This window comes from Cavia porcellus, unplaced genomic scaffold (assembly GCF_034190915.1).
Source record: "Cavia porcellus strain 051 isolate PalLab524CR breed Dunkin Hartley unplaced genomic scaffold, mCavPor4.1 scaffold_19, whole genome shotgun sequence".
NCBI lineage: Eukaryota > Metazoa > Chordata > Mammalia > Rodentia > Caviidae > Cavia > Cavia porcellus.
Window position 1 is genome coordinate 59,907,200 of NW_026947502.1, and position 19,129 is coordinate 59,926,328.

Consider the following 19,129-nt stretch of genomic DNA (forward strand, 5'->3'; position numbering starts at 1 on the left):
AAGCAAGATACAGGTGTCAACCAAAAATTAATGTAAGGTTCTGGCTGAATTGTTTCCAGCAGGATGTCTTTTTTGTGGTTTTCTGCTTTAAAAGCTCTGCAACTTTCCAGTTCAGCACCACTTGGTGAGACTCTGAAACAGGTCTATGTGAGTGGTTCCTGAGCTCAGCTAATAAAATTCCAAATTTATCAGTTAGGCTGCTTGGAATCTTGTTTATGAGCCCACATCACATGCAGCACGTACTCAACAGCTATTTGTGTGAATGGGCAAATGGGTACCGGCCAGTCTGCAGAATTGCTCCTGTGTGTAAAAGGCCACAGTCACCTTTGGGAGGTACAACAAAGCTCACTCAAATAAAAATACACTCTATGCTCCTCTGCCAAGGCTCAGCTTCCCTTCTTGGATGCTTCTGTAAAGAGTCACGCACTTAACTGGGTTAAACTATTATTTGGGAGGTCATGGTGACACTTAGCTAACACTGAGGAGGGAGGCAGACACCATGGCAGAAGAGAGCTGTGGAGTCAGATAACACTTTCCAGAATACTAGCTTTAATACCTAGCCAATGTCCAACTTGGGCAGGTGATTTCATTTCTCCAAACTTTAGCTTTCCCATTTAAATAAGACTAGCATCTACTTTATGGTGTCATTATGACCACTGTCTGAGATAGAGTATCACCTCCCTGGCATGCAGTAGCTATAAATGCACACACACACACACACACTCACATTCCATCTCAGCTATAAATGAGTAAACATTTTCAGCTAGGAGTGTAGCTTAGTGGAAAAGTGCTTTCCCAGCCCCACAAAATCAAAACAAATTAAAACATTTACCAGATATCTGCCCTATGCCATCCTGGGCACCCTGGTGTAATCCCTGCCAGCCAGCCACAGTCTCAGAACTGAGCACCATCTTGAGTACTGAGCTCAGGCCCCATGCCTCCCTCCTCTAAATCCCCTCCCCCTTCTCTCCCTAATGCTTCCTCTCAGCCCTGGTCCTTCTCCCCTCCCTCCCCAAAGCCTTTCTCCGAAGCATCCAGCTCCCTTTCCCATGATCCTTCAGCCACAAGATTTCCAAGACTTATTTCCCCAGTGACCCTGAAATAACTGGACTCCGCTCCGAAATTTCCCAGACCACTGAGCCACTTGGTGAAGGACTGTCTAGCAGGCCCAGCCCCATGCAGAGGCCAGCTATCTTGCACACCCCGTGGTCAGTACATGTGGGTGTCACCAGAAAACTTGGGTCCAGCTGTGCCTGAGGGGACCTGGGCTCAGCTTTCTCCATCACGGACAGTGTGAGAAGGACAACTGCCTCCAGCAGACTGGTCCCTCCATCACTCTAACGGGCAAGGAAATCGGGACCCTTTCTTCCCCAAATGCAAACAAGTGGTTAAGCAAAATAACTGTGGACTTGGCCAAATGTGGGCTTCGCCCTTGGCTCCACTGTCTCCTGGCTGGAGAGGCTCTGAGCAATACCTCTGTCACTTGCAGATGGGACCATGTCCTCCTGTGGGCTACTCTGGATGTACCCAACCCTACAGAGGAAACGCTTGGCATCATGCATGGCATGAAGGAGACTTTGCTAAATGACACCTAGCATCATTAACAAAAGCTAGGCACTTGGCTCCAAATTAGGGAGGCAAAGTCCAGGGTTCATGGGCAACCATTTTCCCTCTCCAATGGTTCTTTAAGAAAACCCATCTATTTCTTTTGAGACATAGAGCAAATCCAGCGAAGACAGCAATGGAGGTGCAAATAAGGGCACCTATGGCAGCCCAAGGAGCTCACCATTCCCCACACTGCCTCTGGACTCACCTGGTGGGCCTGGGCTCCATGGTGCTGTGGCATGGGAGATGCTCCCCCTTTGCAAATCACCTTGATTTGAGCGGGACCCTCAAAGAACCTCACAGAAATTGTATTAGCTGGGTGCAGTGTGGGGGGAGATTTCCGTTCTGGGAGCTTCACCCACCCATCATTGTCACCACTATTCAGACAAAGAAACTAGAGGCTGAAGGAGGTTTGCTTAGGATCACATAGCCGGTGAAGAAGAGCCTGGATTTGGACCTGAGCAACAGGGCTCAAGGTTGATGCTTATCATCACTGTGCTGTGTGCGACTACTCGAAAGCCAGGAAGGAAAAACGGCCTGCTGCTCTCTCCTCTCGTGCTCAGTCACAGCTTGAGGATGGAGTCACCTTCCTTTCAGGGTCTCTCCTGACTGCCCTCCAAGCAGAACAGACCCCTCTCCACCTGCTGTTGTGAGACTCTCTACAGCCCTGGATTGCACATGGAGGACCGTGCCCATGCCAGGGTCACACGTTGTGTGGGCATGGAGTCTGGTTCCCACATCCTCAGAGGCCCCCATGGCCAGCAGCTACAAGTGCTGGGCAAACACTGTGATGCTGGCTCCCATCTCGCTCTCAGTCTGGGCATTATAAATCAAATGCATCAAATCTATCAAACGGGCATAGACTATGCTTTTCACAAAAATGTTAGACTCCAGTGTCAGCCAATGTAGCGGCTGCCATTATTCAGTCACTCTCTATACTTAAAGATTCACATCTTCACAATAGCCCTGCTTCAAGATGACCATGCTGAGAGGTACTGAGTGGTGGCATTCACCTAAATACACCTAGCTGGAGTCAAAGGAGCTGACATGCGTGCAGCCCGGAGCCCTGTCTTACCTCCTGGTGACAGGCAGCAGTGTACCCCTCCATACGGCAAGCCAGAGGACACACTATGTCCTTGGAGCATAAGATCCCTTGAGAAACTGCCCTAAAGGGAGCCAGAACCAAGGAGCCAAACAGACGCCTGTCTCCTGCCACTCCCAGGACAGTTTCTAGAGAAAGGGGTGTAAAGTACAAAGGTGTTAAAAGTGTGCGAAGATCCCTGGCTGGGCAGTAGAGCCTACGGCTTTCTGGCTATAGTGAGAGTGCTCCTCCCCACCAGGCCCCGGGGATGCCAGGCTCTCCTGCTGTTCTCTCCTTCATGGCCCCTCTGCTCTCATGTCTGGCTCTTTCCGCAGGCTCCTCGGGGGTGTCCTGCTTCCCCACATTCCTCTTTTCCTCCATGGGCCCTCTACCTCAGGACAGCAGTGCTCAGGGACAGCAGACCTTCCCCACCTAGCACCTTCCTGGCTCAGGCTGTCCGCAGGTCCCAAACACCTACACATGCAAAGACGCAGCTGTGTGCCTTCACCCCAGTCTCTTCTTCCCAGGCCCAGGGGGAGCAACTGCAGGATACAGCAAGACAGTGCTGCTCTCCGCTTACCTTTGTGGTCTGGCACTGGGACAGGAATGTGACCTTGGCAAAGGGGTCGGAAAGCCCGTTGCTGTCTGCGGCAATGAGGCCGCGGGCCTGGTACATGTGTGCCCGCAGCTGGAAGATGTGTCGGGCTGTGGAAAAACCACAGGGAGGGCAGGCGTTAGCACTTGGGGGCACAGCACGTGTGAGTGTAAGTGCTGTGATGTGCGCTGCACATCTGCACACAGGACAGGAGCCAGGGGCACAGCTGTGGCTTGGTGGAAGCCCCCAAGAGAGGGACAGGGTACCCTGCATGGAGAAGTGGGGCTCGACACTCTCCATGGAACTTGCATATGATGTGTGTCTTCACCTTCACAACCACCTGTGAGACACACATGCTCACCACCCCACACACTTTATAGCTGAGGAAAATGGCCTGCGTGTGACTAAAATACTTTCCCAGCTTCACAGAGCCTGGATTTCACTTTCGTCTGCTTCCAAAATCCACTTCTTTTTCTCAAGTGTCATATTTTACTCCCCAGTAATTTTACTTTGATGGTGCATGCGTGCGTGCATGTGTGTGTGTGTGTGTGTGTGTGTGTGTGTGTGTGTTTGAAGGCTATTCCCCAAATAGTTTTCACTTCAATAAACCCAATAAATGTCCTAAGGCATCTGTTCCCTTCCTCCATTCTCCAGCCAATGACACTTCCAGGGCAGATCCCTAAAGGGTGGGAACATTTGACAGCTAAGGCTTGTGGCCTCAGCTGGCTGTAGCAGGATGAAGCAAATAGAAACAAACCCCAGGGGTGGGGCAATGGAGAATTGAGGGGTGTCATGTACCCCTCAAGGAATGTAATCCTCGTGTACTGCCAAGATATACTAATAAAAATTAAACATAAAAAAAAATAATCTGGCCACGTGATGCAGAGGCCAGAAGGTGGCAGAACCTGGCCAGTATGAAAGGTGCCTGGAAGGAGTGGTCACCTTGCCGAGGGCCTTGAGGACCTGAATGAGGGAGGAATGCCTGGCCGTGTGTGCACAGGAGAGGAAAACATCAGAGCAGAGCACCAGGAGAGCATAACTGAGTCAAGCTTGCAATGGCCTGAAGGATGCCAGGGAGGTGACACGGCCTATTTGGGGTCTCACACACTGTGGAGAGACTGGCTGGAGGGTGGAGATCCACCACAGCTGTGGGTGCCACCGGACTTGGCCCCTGACTGGCGGGAGAGGAGGGGCAGACGAGTAGGGCTCCTGAAGGCAGATCATTCTTTGACTGTCATGAGACCCGAGGACATCCCTGTCCCTCCACCCCACACTGTTATCTGGCTGCAATGGAGACCACCCGTCCTCACTCTGATCCTGCAAAGAATTAGGAAATGTAAACCCTGAATCTTTCCCAAGTGAGCCCAGCTACTTGCAGCATCAAGTCAGGGGGATGAGAAGTGATTCCTTTCACCTCAGTTTTAAAGACTCCTGATTGTATCGATAACCCAGTGGTTTAATTCACCTATGAATGCAGCATGCCATGATCCAATCCCCTTCCAATAGCCCCACCTCTGAACGGAGAGGCACTGGAGGGAGAATTTAGATCTAAACCACAGCACACAGTTGAAAAATGATGCAGCAAACCATCTCCCAAACCTGCTTTCCACGGGCTTCCACCCTGCCTTTAAAGTATTTGTTTCTGTGGACCTGTGTGATATATGCCTAGAGGGGATTGAGTGCACATGGCAGGAGTATTTGTTTTGCAGCCTTGCTGGCAAGAGAGCCCCTTAAAATGACAGCAGTTAGCAATGAAATGCTCAGTAGATGATGCAGGGGTTTTTCTGGCAGGAATGTGTTAGGAGCTGGCCCACGAGCTCCTTAGCGTGCTACATGGTCCGGCAAATTTCTCAGCTGGAAATGGACTCTGGAGGGTCTCATTCCTTGTGAATGCCCACCAGCTCCCCCTGAAATGACTAATCCTGGAAGTTCAGCAGAGTCCTCAACAAGCAGCACAACGAACAACTTTGGGGAGAGGAGGAGGATTACCTACTCCAAGTTTTTGTGTTTTGAAGCCTTGAGTTCTACCAGCTTTTGTCACTGGGACTAAACCAGCCCAGTGCTCACCTCCAGGTGCCCTTGTTCTGTGCTGTGGCTCACTCTCCCTGTAGTTAGGAGAGCTGTGAGACTCTGCCCTGCCGAGGGTCAGCGTCACCTCTTACTCATCTATGTTCCTCCTCACTTTTTCCTCTGTGCCTTCCATACATAGATGCAAACTAATTATCTGCTGCATGGGTATTTTCTGGGGTGTGAAACCCTGCAGCAGGTATGTAAGGCAACCAAAATCATCAATAACAGGGCACAACATAAGAGGTTTATCAGGCCACCCCAAGAAAGCGACGTGCTGCAGGGAATTGGAAAGCACCAGGAAAAGACTCTCCTTACTCCTAAATTTTTAGCAGCTACAACAGCAAACGCATCGTGGTCCTTGGGTCTCTAGAAACAGTGTCTACAGAAATAAGAAGACAACTTGACGTGGCTGTCATTTACCTCAATGCAAAAACTCTTGAAAGGCAGGATGGGAAATAGTGGGAAGAGCACAGGACTTGGAGATGATTTGCTCCATCATTTGTTAGCTGTGTTTAGATCTAAATTGTTCCACCAAAGCCTGATGCACTCTGAGGTAGGGCTTTTGGAAGGTGAGGGTGCCATATTCATCACTGCATTTACTCATTGGTAAGTTTATCTCTCAGTGTGCCTTTGTGCGGGGGAACTGGTCAGAAGAGGTGGTCACTCCCAGGTCCCCCCTCCTTCCCCTGCTTCCTGATTTCCACACCGTAAGCAGCTTCCCTCCACCCAGGCCCTTCCACCAGGTCCTTCTTTCTCTCTTGAAGTCAGCTTATTACAAACTGAAACCTCTGAAAGCCATGAACCCAAATAAACTTCTCCTCCTTTAAGTTTGGGTCTTGAGTAGTCTGTCCCTTCGATAAGAAAGTGACTAAGACATTGTGTGATATTAGGCAGTTTTTAAAGCATCTCTGATACACACTCTCTCCATCTGTAAAATAAAGAAACCTAGCAGGGACGCTGTGACAAATAAATAGATTCTACTGCAAGAACAGGGTGCTGTGCTCCGTCACTGTTAGGTGTTACGCATCAACGCTCCCTCCAAAAACCAAGTGTTCTTGTGCATTCACATCGGTGCAGACATCGCGACTGGGGCACCACAAGTCCACCCCGGGATGCTGTCTTCTGACTCCTGGTCCATTTAGATTCCATGGCAGTCAAGGTTAATCCACGTTGGAGGAACTTTGCGAATGAGGACGGGGTGGTGTGTGTGTGTGTGTGTGTGCATGCGTGCGTGCGTGTGTATGTGCATGTGCATGTGGACTGCTCTCCAGGCTTTCCATTATTGACTGTGCTCAGAACTCAGCTTCAGTAGCCATGTAGGTAAAATTATATCTGCTGTATCTGAATCCAACAGCAAAAACTACGGAAATTAAAGCCATCTGGAAATGGAACACAAAGTGTACTTGTTGGGCTTTAATATTTATGCTAAAATTTGAAACTGTATGGAAAGGTAAGCTTGATGACACTCATAAAAATAACTACATGGAAGAAAGCATTCCTTTGAGTGTGCTGAGTTTGTAAACCCAACCAAGATCTGAGCTGAAGAAATACAACCAGGACTCATGCCCAGTTGGGACTTGGGAAGGGCCAAAACCCTCATGCACATACAAAGGAAAGGCTGCCTCAGTGCCACAGCTGTACAGGACAAGCAAACTCAGCCTATGTATCCGTCCTACAGAGAAACTCCGACTGGTTTCTCTCCTTCAACAGGGAACCATAAACGTTTATTCCAGATGTGTTTAAAGACGCCTTTATACTTTTAAATGGAACATTTGAAGCTAAGAAGGAACACTTCAAAACTGTCATGAAGAAGGTAAACAAGCTGACCCAACATGTGCAAACAACTCAGGTTGGCTGCTCGCCTCATGTTTTCACACGCACTCCCCAGAGACACCTCACCCATTGCCCGGCAGGCCCATACCTTGGTAGAGCAGATTGGAAGGGGCGTAAGGAGGGCCAGCTGCTGTGGAGGGCATTTCTGCTTCGTAGCCCGCTGGCAGGTTGTCCAACATGGCACTGGCGAATCTGGTGGAGCCCAGCCACAGGTACACATCGACCTTGGCCTGCACAGCCCACCCAGCCGGACGCTTCCCAGGGAGCTGAGGAAAGGTGACAAGGGTGACTGCTTGACACACCTAGAGGTTTGTTCAGAGACCCTCAAACGCTCTGCTTATATCACAACAAGAGAAATGACCTGGTTCCCACAATGCACAACTTCAGAGGGGATCCAGGTTTGGGGGGCCTGAGGCTCACATGCACTTTGCGGAGCACTTCTGAGCCCTGGGTCCACTGCTGGACAGTCAGGTATGACTACTGCCCTTGTTTCATAGACAAGGGAACTTGGGCTCAGGCTTAGCAAATTGTGCAGGATCCCTCCATTTTTAAGTGACAGAGCCGAGACTCCAAGCCTAGAAGAGAGGACCCCAAATCTCCTCCTCTGAGCCCCAGTGCCTACTTCTTCATCACACGGAGTGAAATCGCCAAAGCCTAGAGCTCTAAACTCAGTTTCCACCTCTTTGCTTCCCTCAGATCTCCACACTCTTTCCTGCATCGGACCTCTGAGCCCTTGAAGGCCGCTACCACTGCACCCTTCGAGCCTGGCTGGGACCTTCTTCCTGCTCTGGGATTCTGGTTCCCTGACCACGCTGCTGCTTCTCTGTAGAATGTGCTAAGATTTGTGGGTGTGTTTGGTTTTCACGTTTGTGTCCGTGTGTGGGGGAAGTGCACACGCTCTTGGACCTGGCTCTGAAGGATGCTGCTCAGGCAGACAGTGTGACTCCTTCGCTTCGCAGCAGCAGCAGCTTTAGAGAACTCCCTCCCCATGTGGCTATGGAATCCAAGGCCGAAGGCTGGCTTGCTTGGGATTGCTGGCACGACCACTGAGCTGTGAGGAGCCGGTGGCCCTGAGGACGTTGCTGCCTCTCCAGCTTCTGCTGACTCTTCTAAGCACCCTTCAGAACTTTCCACTAGTCACTTCTTTCTTCTACACTACTTCCCTTCCATGGAGATTCACAAAACCCCATTAGGACAGACAGAACTTGCCTGACAATTTCCACGGCCCCCATGGTGAGCCTCTGACTCCATATTGAACATGACTGTTTGCCTTCCCATTGTGCTCAGTGGGTTCCATAATCAAATTTGGAGCAACTCAGTTCAGCACTACTGCAAGTGCTGGTGAGCTTCTGCTGAGGGCATGGGGCCAGAGGACCATCACAGTACAGAGATGCCTGGCCTTTGAAGAGCTCATGCATAGACGAGGAGTGTGACCTGCCCTCACCACGAACACAGAAACAGAGAAATCCTAAGGGATCAGAGGAGGAGCTGCAGGCATTTCTATCCTCTTCAGATTCATTTCTCTCTCTCCCTCCCCTTCCTCTTCTCTCCTTTTCCCCTCCCTCTCTCTCCATGCTGGAGACTGATCCCAGGCTTTACTTGCCAGGCAGGTGCTCTACTGCTGAGCTAGTCTCCAGCCCCTCCATCCTTTTCTTCTAGTTTCAAATACAGGAGTCTCCCTTTACCCACAGTCTTGTTTTAAGCTGCAATTCCAGTTACCACAGTCATGAAAATATTAATGAGAAATGTGAGAACTTAGTGATTCATGAGTTTTATCCATCAGCATATTGTTATAATTATTCTCTTGTTTGGATAATGGGTTGGGCTGGGTTCTGCAAATTCTGCTTCGTTGCTTTTATCAGCAACATGAATGTTCTTAAGTTAGAGGAAAGAGGAGAATCATAGAACCAGGAATGCTGAGCCTGATGACAGTCACAGCTCAGCTGATGCTCAGCCATGAGCCTCCAGGTGACAACCTCTGTCCCCTCTACCCACACTGGGCCCCGAAGAACAGAGGCTTCCTAAAATTCTAAGTCGCTTATCTGGGGAAATAGGTTTGGTGAACGTGTATGCTTGAAAAGTTCAGATGATTTCCTGCGGCCAGACCCCTGGGCCTCCTACCTGGTGGGTGGGTACCCTGAACCTCCAGTTTCCAAAGCCACACCTGCCACTTCCAAAAGACTTTTAGACACGGTACATTTATGGAACCATTTAAAAGACATCTGGCAACAGACTAAACACTGAGGGATCTCTGGCCTAAAGATGTCTAGAGATTTATATTCGGTGCCTTTCCCCCACCTTCTAATTCTTCACCAAGAAATGGGAATGCGAGGCAGCTGTGGAACGATCTGGCCTCCCTGGCCCAGCCCTTGCTTTTTTAGACCCAGCAATTTCAGGAGGAGAAAGGCGTAGAAGGAGGCAGTGCTGGGAGGGAGTTAAAATCGGGGTGGCAATCAAGGGGAATAAAAATAGTTTTGCTGGATCATCTTATCAAGAGGCTTCATCACAGAACATAACTGAATTCAGCACGACACAGAAAGTTGCTGCCCAAAGCAACCCCAGGGGCAAAATGACAGCACAGATAAAAAAGGGCGCAGGGCTTCATGTTCATATTGATAAAGATAATGTACACATAAGGAGCACCATGGGCGGAAGTTCTGTGTCTCAGTTACACCTCTCCTCCGGCCTTATTTGATAGCTGTTCTTTGCTCTAATACAAATAGTGCCAGGATACATAAAAATATTTAGGAGACTTTATACCATTTTCTAGTATTTTTAGCACTGGGCTTTTTGTAACAATTTGCTATTTTTAAGACAAACCTATTTTGCCTGCAGAGCATTCCTAAAATGGAGAAATTTAAAGAAAATATCTGATGTTTGTGATGAAATACTTGGAGAAATTATTTTTGTTCATAAATATATATATATATACTTTCTTTTTCTTGAGTACCAGGAATCAAATGCAAGACCCTGTACTTGCCAGGCCAGCACTTGTGTCCCCGAGTTATATCCACAGCCTCATTTATAGTTTCATGAGAGTGAGTTTAAGAAATATCTTATACACCTCACAAAAACTAACTTGAAGAAGCACAAACAACTGAGTGGATGTGAAGAGAGCTCACGGTGACAGCAATGCTCCCGGGGTGCTGGGTGTTTGCACCTTTGTGTTTACGAGGTGATTATGTGGTGACGGATGTGCTCTTTGCTCAGATTTATTCCTCACAACCACGGATAAAATGGGATGAATGCTCTCGTCCAAGACCTTCCAGTCAGTAAGTGCTGACCCTGGAATTCCGGCATGGGCTGCATGACGCTCTGTCAAACTTCATGAGTTAATGTCCCAGTTCTTCATAGGCAGAATGCTACCTTGTTTGGAAACAAGGTCACTGTGATGTAATTAGCCTAGTTAATTAGCTTGGTTAAAGTAGCATTGTACCAGAGCAGGGTGGGCCTGGAAGCCAGCTTGAGGAGATGGTCACACAGACACAGAAAGAACGCCAGGTAACTACATGGGCACAAGCCAAGCAACTGCCTCAACAGTACCCAGACTGGGCCTCAAAGAACCCCAGTTTCCTGAAAGCGTAGGAGCTCTTCTGGTTTGGGCACTGCAAAACTCCATAATTTCCAAAGCTATACCTGAAACCCCTGCACGTGCCTTCCCTGACACTTTCAGAGCAAAGATGGCCCTGTCAACATCTCGGTCTGAGATTTCCTGTCTTTGGAATTGTTCTGCTGTTAAGCCAGTCAATGTATCAGATGGGTACGAATTCCAGTTCAGAGTCACTGGTTGCAAAGCCCCTGCTCTAAACCACAGCCCATTACTGCATCTCATCTCATCTCAGGGACACAGTCACACTGATAGTGGCCTCTTCTAGCTGGACAGCACCTGTAAGCCACTAATATAGCTGCCCACTGCCAGCTGACACTTGGAAGGATGAGGGACACAGTGTGGCAGTGACTTCCCTGCCATGCCACTTGTGTTTCGTGGGCCTGGTTTCAACCTCTGGTCTCTCTCCTTTCCTCCTCTCTCTTCCCCTTTCCCTCTCCTTCCCTCCTTCTCTCTCTCTTCCATCCTCACCCACTGGCAGAGTTTCTCACATTATCAAGGCTTCTCTTCCCTGTGAAGCACTGCCCTCTTATCTTGTCCCTCCTATATCAGAGTCCCAGGCTTTCTCACCCGCCCTCTGGGGGCAGCAAGGAACCAGACCCGCAGCTGGCAGGACCACGGGAACCATTCATCAGCAGAGTCCCACTCTTGCTGCTCATCACCACTTTTCTTCCCATGTGCTCACTTCTACATGCTGAGATACACATGTGTTTGCAGTAGGGGTAAAATACCCAGATACCACGCCTGCAAGGACCCACTGATACGGAACCTGGGGACCTTCTCGTGGTAAAGCATGCATTGCCCTTAAGTTGATAAGGCTATCGTTTTTTTGTTTTTTGTTTTTTTTTACTAGTAACCAAAGAAATAAAAATCAAAGCCACCTCAAGATGCAGGCATTAGATTAAAACAAAAAGACTATGTATCTGGTGGCATGGTGGAAAATCAGAAGGGCCTTGGCCCCAAGGTGGTCTCTCGAGGTGCAATTTGATCAAGACAACAGATGCTCTAGCTGTCTTCCTGCTTTGAAAACCCTGGGGAAGAGTCAGAGATAAGGATGCACACTAGAAATTAATTCTGTTTTTTTTCCTTTTTTAATCGGTACCGGGGATCGAACCGTGTGCTTGCAAGGCAGGAGCTTATGTCGCTGAGCTAAATTCCCAGTCCCATACACTAGAAGTTCTGAGCCACCCAAGAAAAACTGAACCCTCTCACCTCCCAGCGGGAAACAGTGAGGACTTACTTTGAGGAAGTGAGTCTTGATCTTCCCGCAGTGTTTGCCCATCTGCTCCCTGGAGGGGGAGTAGAGCAGGTCCCTGGCGGCCACGCGGGCGTAGGCCACTCTCTTGTTGCTGCTCAGCATCCAGATGAAGACGTCAGGGATAGTGTGCTGCGGCTGTGTGGGGAGGGACCGGGACTGGAAGGGCTGGCGCTGAACGCAGGCCTCCCCCCTGCATTCTCCCGCCTTGAAAGAGCCCCTTTAGTGCGAAAGTGTCTGTGTTCTAGGCCACTAGGTCCTCTAACATCTGGGCAATCAAACAAGCTTAGTGCAGCTTCCTCACTAGAGAGAAAACTAGGTCATGAATGGGAGGTACAGGTAAACCCCGGCAGCCCCACTGTGTGCTGGGCTCCAGGTCACGCGTGGCCTGTGACTTGGTGTCTTTGATGACCTACTGCTCTCCATCTGTAGAGCAATATTTTCAGCAACTTCACTTGGATTTGTTTTTCCAATGCAGTAAGAAGGTTCAGCTGCAAAGTACTAGACCTCTTCAGAGTCGGGCAACATTCCCGAAATATTCAAATGAAAAGACAAAACCAAACACACGATGTCCTCCAATGGTTTTCCACTTGCTCTTAAGAAAGGGAAAGCAAACCTACAAGGAACTTTATATGCAAAATACAATTGCCAGGTGTGCTGGCTCCACTTTAGATAGTCATTTAGGATAAACCCAACAATGCACGGAATAACAGAATTTAAAGTTGTGCTAATCGAGATAAGAAATGCAGAAATCTGTATCAAGTTTTCTCCTTATGCTATGAGTGCTGAAATGCCCATTTGTGAACCAATATAACTACCCAGACAGAAAGGAGGGAGTCCGTTAGAAAATAGGCTTTGCCGGGCCCAGGCTGGAGGCAGCTGATCTGTCTTGCTCAGCCTTGGCACTCAAATATAACTGGCCTCAGAAGTGGGCACTCATAACTTCTCTCTGATCTGGCAGTGGAGACAGGACGGTTTTCCTGGCCCACTGCCAGTCATCACAGAGCTGAGGGCTTCCGGTCTGGGTTAAACCCTCTGGCTTCTCACTAAAATTCCCATGTTTCCTGATTGCCTGGCCCTCTTCCTAATGTGTCTCCAGGAATGACTGATTTTAGGGACCAGTTATAACTTTCAAGAACAATAGCAGTAGTAAATCTTTACTTCCCCGAGACCTTCCCCATAAAACCTAATTAAGAAAGTTTCTACCCATTTTCAGGCTTCAAAAAAGAGCTTCAGTACCTGACAGAAGCAAATATAAGGGTCCCAGTAACAGCACTGTAGAAGATATTGCTTACAACTAGCTTTAAAATGAGATGTTGTGTAACTTTTAAATTAGGACCAGGTTATAAACTCGTAAAGCTGAACCTGTTCAAAGTTCCAATAATTGCAGTGATTGTTTTGGTTTTTCTTGCATTTAAGAGGGAGAACGCTTTTTGTTTTGGGGAATAGGCAGATTTTATAAAAAGCAATAAAGTCACACATTTTAATTTAAAAAATCTCCCCTCTCATTCCTGAGCTTGTAGTGCCTGAAGGCTGTGGGGAAAACACCAATCCATCTTTTATGTTTGGTCGCATCATCCCTTATGAGGGTGACGTTTGATCTAATATCAAGAGGTTTGGAGTTAATTACCTCATCAACCAGAAAGCGGATGTTCCCCACAAAGTTCTGGGCTTCCTGGATCATTTCATCAAGAGAGAACTTTTTCTTCTGCTGCTGAGTGATCCCCTTGGCTTCCTTGGCCATTGCCTCCTAAAACAACACAAGAGTCAGTATAGATCTTTCTAGAAGTCTGGACCACAGACACTGCCTTGGTGCTGCCAAGCCTTCCAGAGGCCGGCAAGCTCACTTCAAGCCCCTGGTGGGCATCTCCTGCTGTGTGTGCTGCTGGTTTAATATCAGTTTTGCAGGGATATGGAGACAGGGAATACCATCTCCCCCAGGGCAGACAGATGACAAGCAAAGGCCCAAAGGGGCGGAGGTGTGCCACGGGCATCCAGGTTTCTGACTCCTGAGTCTAGACTCCCTGCTGAAATACACTGTCAGGCAATATTCCAACCGCTTTATTAGGCCTTCTGCATCTTTGCCACGCTATGAGGTGGGTCCAGTTACTCCCATTTGAAGGCTCAGAACACAAAGTACCATAGTCCTGAGTAGAAGAGCTAGAACTGACCTTTCAGCTGGGTCCAGACTGGGTGTGTCCCTCATTATCACACTCAAATACTCATCCTAGAGGCCTGACCCATCCCAAACATTCCCATTCTTCCGGAGACCTTGCCTCAGAGCCCACAGCACGGCTGGAACTTCAGAAAGCATTTGCTTTGACTCATTTATGCAACCCTCATTTACGTGCTTAGGGAAAAATAAAACTCGAACTCTACAGTGGGCCCTGTGTGAACCAGCCCTGTCCCTGCTTCCTCTCATGGCCCCCATTCCTGGCTCACTGGAGCAGTCACGCTGGCTCACCCTGGCAGGACCTGTGGCTGTGCTTTCTGTGATCATGGTGTTGTCTCCCCATGTTTTCCTGAGCACCAGGGTTTTTTTTTTTAATTCCCTCTGCAATCATAATTTTCATGTGTTTGCTGTTTATCTGTCTCCCATCTTCTCCACTACACTATAAACTTCACTAAAACAAGGATCTCCTCTGTCTTATTCTTACCTCGTAGCCTCACTATCTGGCAGAGACACTGTCACGTATCCACGACCTGGCACATAGCAAGTGTTAAATGATTACAGAATGAATGACCCAGATAATCTCTGCATTCCTGAAGGACAAGCACAGAGTGCCTCCTGGTCTGTGTTCCCTGCTCCTTGCACAGAGCCCAGCACCCTGGAAGCCTTCTAGGATATAGCTAAAGAACTGAATACCCTCGATCTACCCGGGAATGTTCTGGGATGTGGGTGGGACAGGCTTGGACAGAATGACTGCTTTCCCCTTGGCTTGGACAGTTTAGTGAGATGAAAATAATATACATAAATAACTAAATAGGCAAACCATCATGAGACCTTCAAGGTTGAAGCTAGGCTTCACGGACGCTGTGACATTTGACCTGGTCTACAGGGTGATCAGAATTCATCAGATGCTGAGAAGTCAAAGCAACTCCAGATGGGGAACAAACACACATGGAGAAACATAATCAGTGAATCCACAGTGCTGGAACCCAGATGTACAGCGGGAGTAAGGCTGGGGTGCTGGAAAGGGAACAACCCACATATTGTGCAAAACGAACTGAGACTCTGTTCTATGAATGACCAAGAGACTCCAGCAATTGTTGTAAGCACTAGCGATACAATTGGATTCGTGTTTGGAGACTCATGACTGAGGCAGGGAAAATGGGCTGGAGGGCAGCTACTAAATCAAGCCCAGGTGGAAGGTGCTAAGGAACATTTAGCGATTCCAGGGATGAAGATGTGGAGGAGGTTTCAGAGCGCTTAAGGGGCAGAATCAGCAGGCCCTGGGATCAAACTGGCTTTCAAGGTGAGGGATGAGAGTCCACACGAGTGGGGCACAGTGGCACAGAACTCTGGGAGGCTGAGGCAGAAAGATCACAAATTGGATCCCAGCCTACAAGTTAGTGACTTAATGAGACCCTGTTTCAAAAGGACAAACATTTTGACAGGGCTGGATGGGTAGCTCAGTGTGACGGCCCTGGGTTTGTCCTCAGTCCACCAAAAAGAAGTCAACATAAACACGTAGGTTCCTCACTGGAGCAGCAAGTTTAGCCAGCCAGAGGCAACACAGGATGCAGAACAAGGTTAGGTAAGCAGTTGAGTTCAGGAGGCTCTGCTGGGGTCAAGGAAACAGGAGACAAGCGTGGGGGTTCCACTGGAGGCTGGAGACACTGACCCGGAGATGAGGAAGCAGACCTGGGCCATCACAAAGAAGCTTGGTTCAGACCAAGAAGTGCCAGGCAATGAGGAAACAGAGCCGGGCCATGGCAGAGACCTCAGCCAGGAGCTGAGACCAACAAGGGCAGGAAGAGCTGGTGGGTGACCCTGGTGACAGGACACAGCCTCTTCCAGGGGTTCTGGAGGGCAGAAAGGAGCATTCCAGAAAGGAGGCTGAATGAGGAACTGTGCTGCTTGGGCTTTAGTGTGTGGCCTTCGGTTAACTGGCTGGGAATTAGTTTTTAAAAATCACTTAGTATTCCGACAGACACTTAGGTGCCTCAGTGTGCTAGATAAATCAAACACTGAACAATCTTTCGTTGCCGAATTATCATGGGCTCACATAAAATGTCCATTGGTGCTGGCCTGGAACTGACATTTCCCAGTGATAATGCAGTTCCAGGCTTTGGCCCACTCCAGCCTCCGCCCACTGAGCAAGACCCCTCAGCCGTGGCCACTGTGCAGGTCTCCAGGACACAGAGGATCCAGAGGACCACATCCCCTGGTCAAGCAGCATTGATGATTTCCAGCACAATTCCTAGCAGGTGGAAGGCGCTCTGGGAGGCGGGGCAGGGTTGGGGGAGTCACTTCTTTTGGCATCTCCATTTGCAGGGCAGACAGCCAAGTGAGTCTGCATGTTTTAACAAAATACAAATGTCAAGGAAATGATAAGGGGGCCGTCTCCCCCAGTAGGAAGCTGGATTCTAGCTCCTCCCCGTGAGCCTCTGATAAAGCCCAGGCCTGTCCCAGCTCCTGCCGTGACAGAGAGCACACAGATCTCTGTGCTTCAATGTGTCCTGATCTGGCCTGTGACCCATGCTCCACCCACAGGTTTTATTTTTAAAACACATGTTTTAATTCTGTTCAGAGTATAGAGTTTCACATACCAGCTCTTGCCAACAGAGTGTGAGTCGCTTCTTATCTAAGGTGGTTTGGTTGAGTGACTTGGGCTTTTTTTCTGCTTCAGAGATAAAGGCACTGTAAGAGAAGAATAATTTGAAGTCTTCTTGATGAAAATCCATTTATATGATTCCAGCACTTTGCAAAAACACTTTCCACAATACAGCAGAAAGCCAATGGGATCACAGGAAGACGATTTAAGTTTAAAATCAAACAACAATGCCTTTCCTAAGAGACAAAATGAGAACTGGAAATTGTACCCAGACTCCACCTCACTTTGAGGAAATGAATATTTGCCTATTTTCTTTCAGAATATATCTGCTGTGATAGCTATCAAGAATTTATAACAACAAGACACACAAAATAAAGCAGTTTTCCTTTTAAATTTATAAGGTCTTATAAATTTAAAACATACTACATTTTTCTTGGAAAGTTGTAAGCAAAGCAAATATTTCTGATTCAATACTGAGGTATGTCTCAGTCTTCTTGAGCAATGACATTTTTTTTTCCAGCAGTGAAGTTAAAAACATATTCAGTAGGAAAATAAAAAGATTATGAATGAGATTTAAGGAGAAATTTAAATGGCCCCGAAACTTGAAAAAAATAAGATGTTGTTCTCTTTAGTGATAATTTAAATGCTAATTAAAATCAGTACTGTTTCATCAAGAAATGAATGTCAGGATGGTGAGCTGTGGGAGGTAGGAGAGAGTGTGCTATTGTGGAACAGAGTGAGTTATTCCAGTGCTCTCAAAACTCTTTGGATGTACATTTAACACTTAACTGTGTGTATAACTTGACCAAAAATTACACTAGAATTCTTATCCTTCACCAACACCTGAATAATTTAACAAAATATGTTTACTCTGTGATATTTATGGCAGCACGTTTTAGAGGTGCAAAATAAATGTGTGCAACTTCCTGTCATCAGGGACCGGTTAAGTGTACTATGAAGCACCTGTGCAACTGAGCCCTGAGGCCGAGCCTGTGGGCTGCTGCAGGACAGTGCCTGCGACACTCATCAGGTGAAATGGAGACCTGCTGAGCAGAACAAGTGAAGAAACACTGCTTTAGGAGAGTGTTTAGGAGAGGGTGTGTTTGCAAACGGACACACATACAAAAGATCCCCTCTCTGCAAAGTGGGACTAGAGAAAGAATTGAGGAGAATCCTTCTGCTTCCTCTCCTTGTCCATCTTCCCGACCCATCCTGACTGCTGGGCATGAGTGCCTTGTGTTACCTCTGCACAGCCTATCACCTGTCCTTGCTGGGGGAGACCCCACAGTCCCAGCTGCTCAGCGATCAACAGCACAGGTGGGAAGAGTAGAAAGCCCAGCTGGCCTCTGACTTGAGCTGCTTTCTCAGATCTGGACCTCTGAAATACAAAACTCACATTCTGATCTTTGTGTCAGCCTCATGAATATTTTTTCAGTTGGTGGGAAACTTAAAGAGAAAGGGGAACAATTAACTATCACCTTTCAGTAATCTCTTAATGTAAAAACTATTGAGATATTAATTTGCTTGTAATCAGTTTCTAAAAATATGAGGTTACAAGGCTTTTTGAAGATGTTCAAAAGGAACCGTAGGTTGCCCTTAGCTCACAGCAGGAGTAGCACTAACATATATTGCTTTTATAGTTAAAAAGTGAAGAAAAAGTAATGATAAAAAAATTTATTTTTTGCTCCCTCCATCTCTTGGTCTCTGCATTTTGCAAAAGCTCTCTCTCTCTCCTTGTTTCCTATTACGTATATTTTATTTTGATCTTGAATTATTTATGCTTTTGGGAGGAGGGAAGGGAAGAGGATGAAAAAGAATAAAGATGTGTTTTGTTCATGTGCCAACTCCCCGTGAGAAGTGTGATCACTGGGGACGACAGACATGGACTGATAAATATACCAAGAAAAAGGAGGAGGAGGAGGAGGAGGAGGAGGAGGAAGAGGAGGAGGAGGAGGAGGAGGAGACCGAGGAGGTGCTTGAGAGATTAGGAGACAGATTACAGAGCAGAATATCAGGGTTAGCTGCTGCCTGTCTACTGGTTTTGCCTTTCATCAAATTAATCTCTACTCCTTTCTATTAGTGCCATTCAGGCAAATTCTCATTTTTGCTCAAGTTGTGATATAATTAACTGGAGTTGGTCTAAGTTGTTTTCACATGGGGCAGGCATCCTGTAAGATGGTCCTCACTGGATCCCCCTCCTGTAATTCGTGTCACCTGTGGCTCCCTTCCTCGGCATGCCACCTTGCTCCTAATAGAACGCATCGAGAGTGCTGCAGGGACACTTCCAGGTGATATCCGCTCACTT

The 19,129-nt window shown here is 47.9% G+C and overlaps 1 protein-coding gene across 1 annotated transcript in view; it reads right to left on the reverse strand.

Moving 5' to 3' along the window:
• Positions 1-19,129, reverse strand: part of Fer1l6 (fer-1 like family member 6) — a 145,009-nt gene that overhangs the window by 58,684 nt on the left and 67,196 nt on the right. Inside the window, exons 16-20 of the mRNA XM_003467358.3 lie at positions 16,820-16,910; positions 13,677-13,796; positions 12,032-12,184; positions 7,273-7,450; positions 3,267-3,391 (exon numbers count right to left, since the gene is read on the reverse strand). Coding sequence (XP_003467406.2) covers positions 3,267-3,391; positions 7,273-7,450; positions 12,032-12,184; positions 13,677-13,796; positions 16,820-16,910 — 667 coding nt within the window. The remainder of the gene's footprint in view (positions 1-3,266; positions 3,392-7,272; positions 7,451-12,031; positions 12,185-13,676; positions 13,797-16,819; positions 16,911-19,129) is intronic.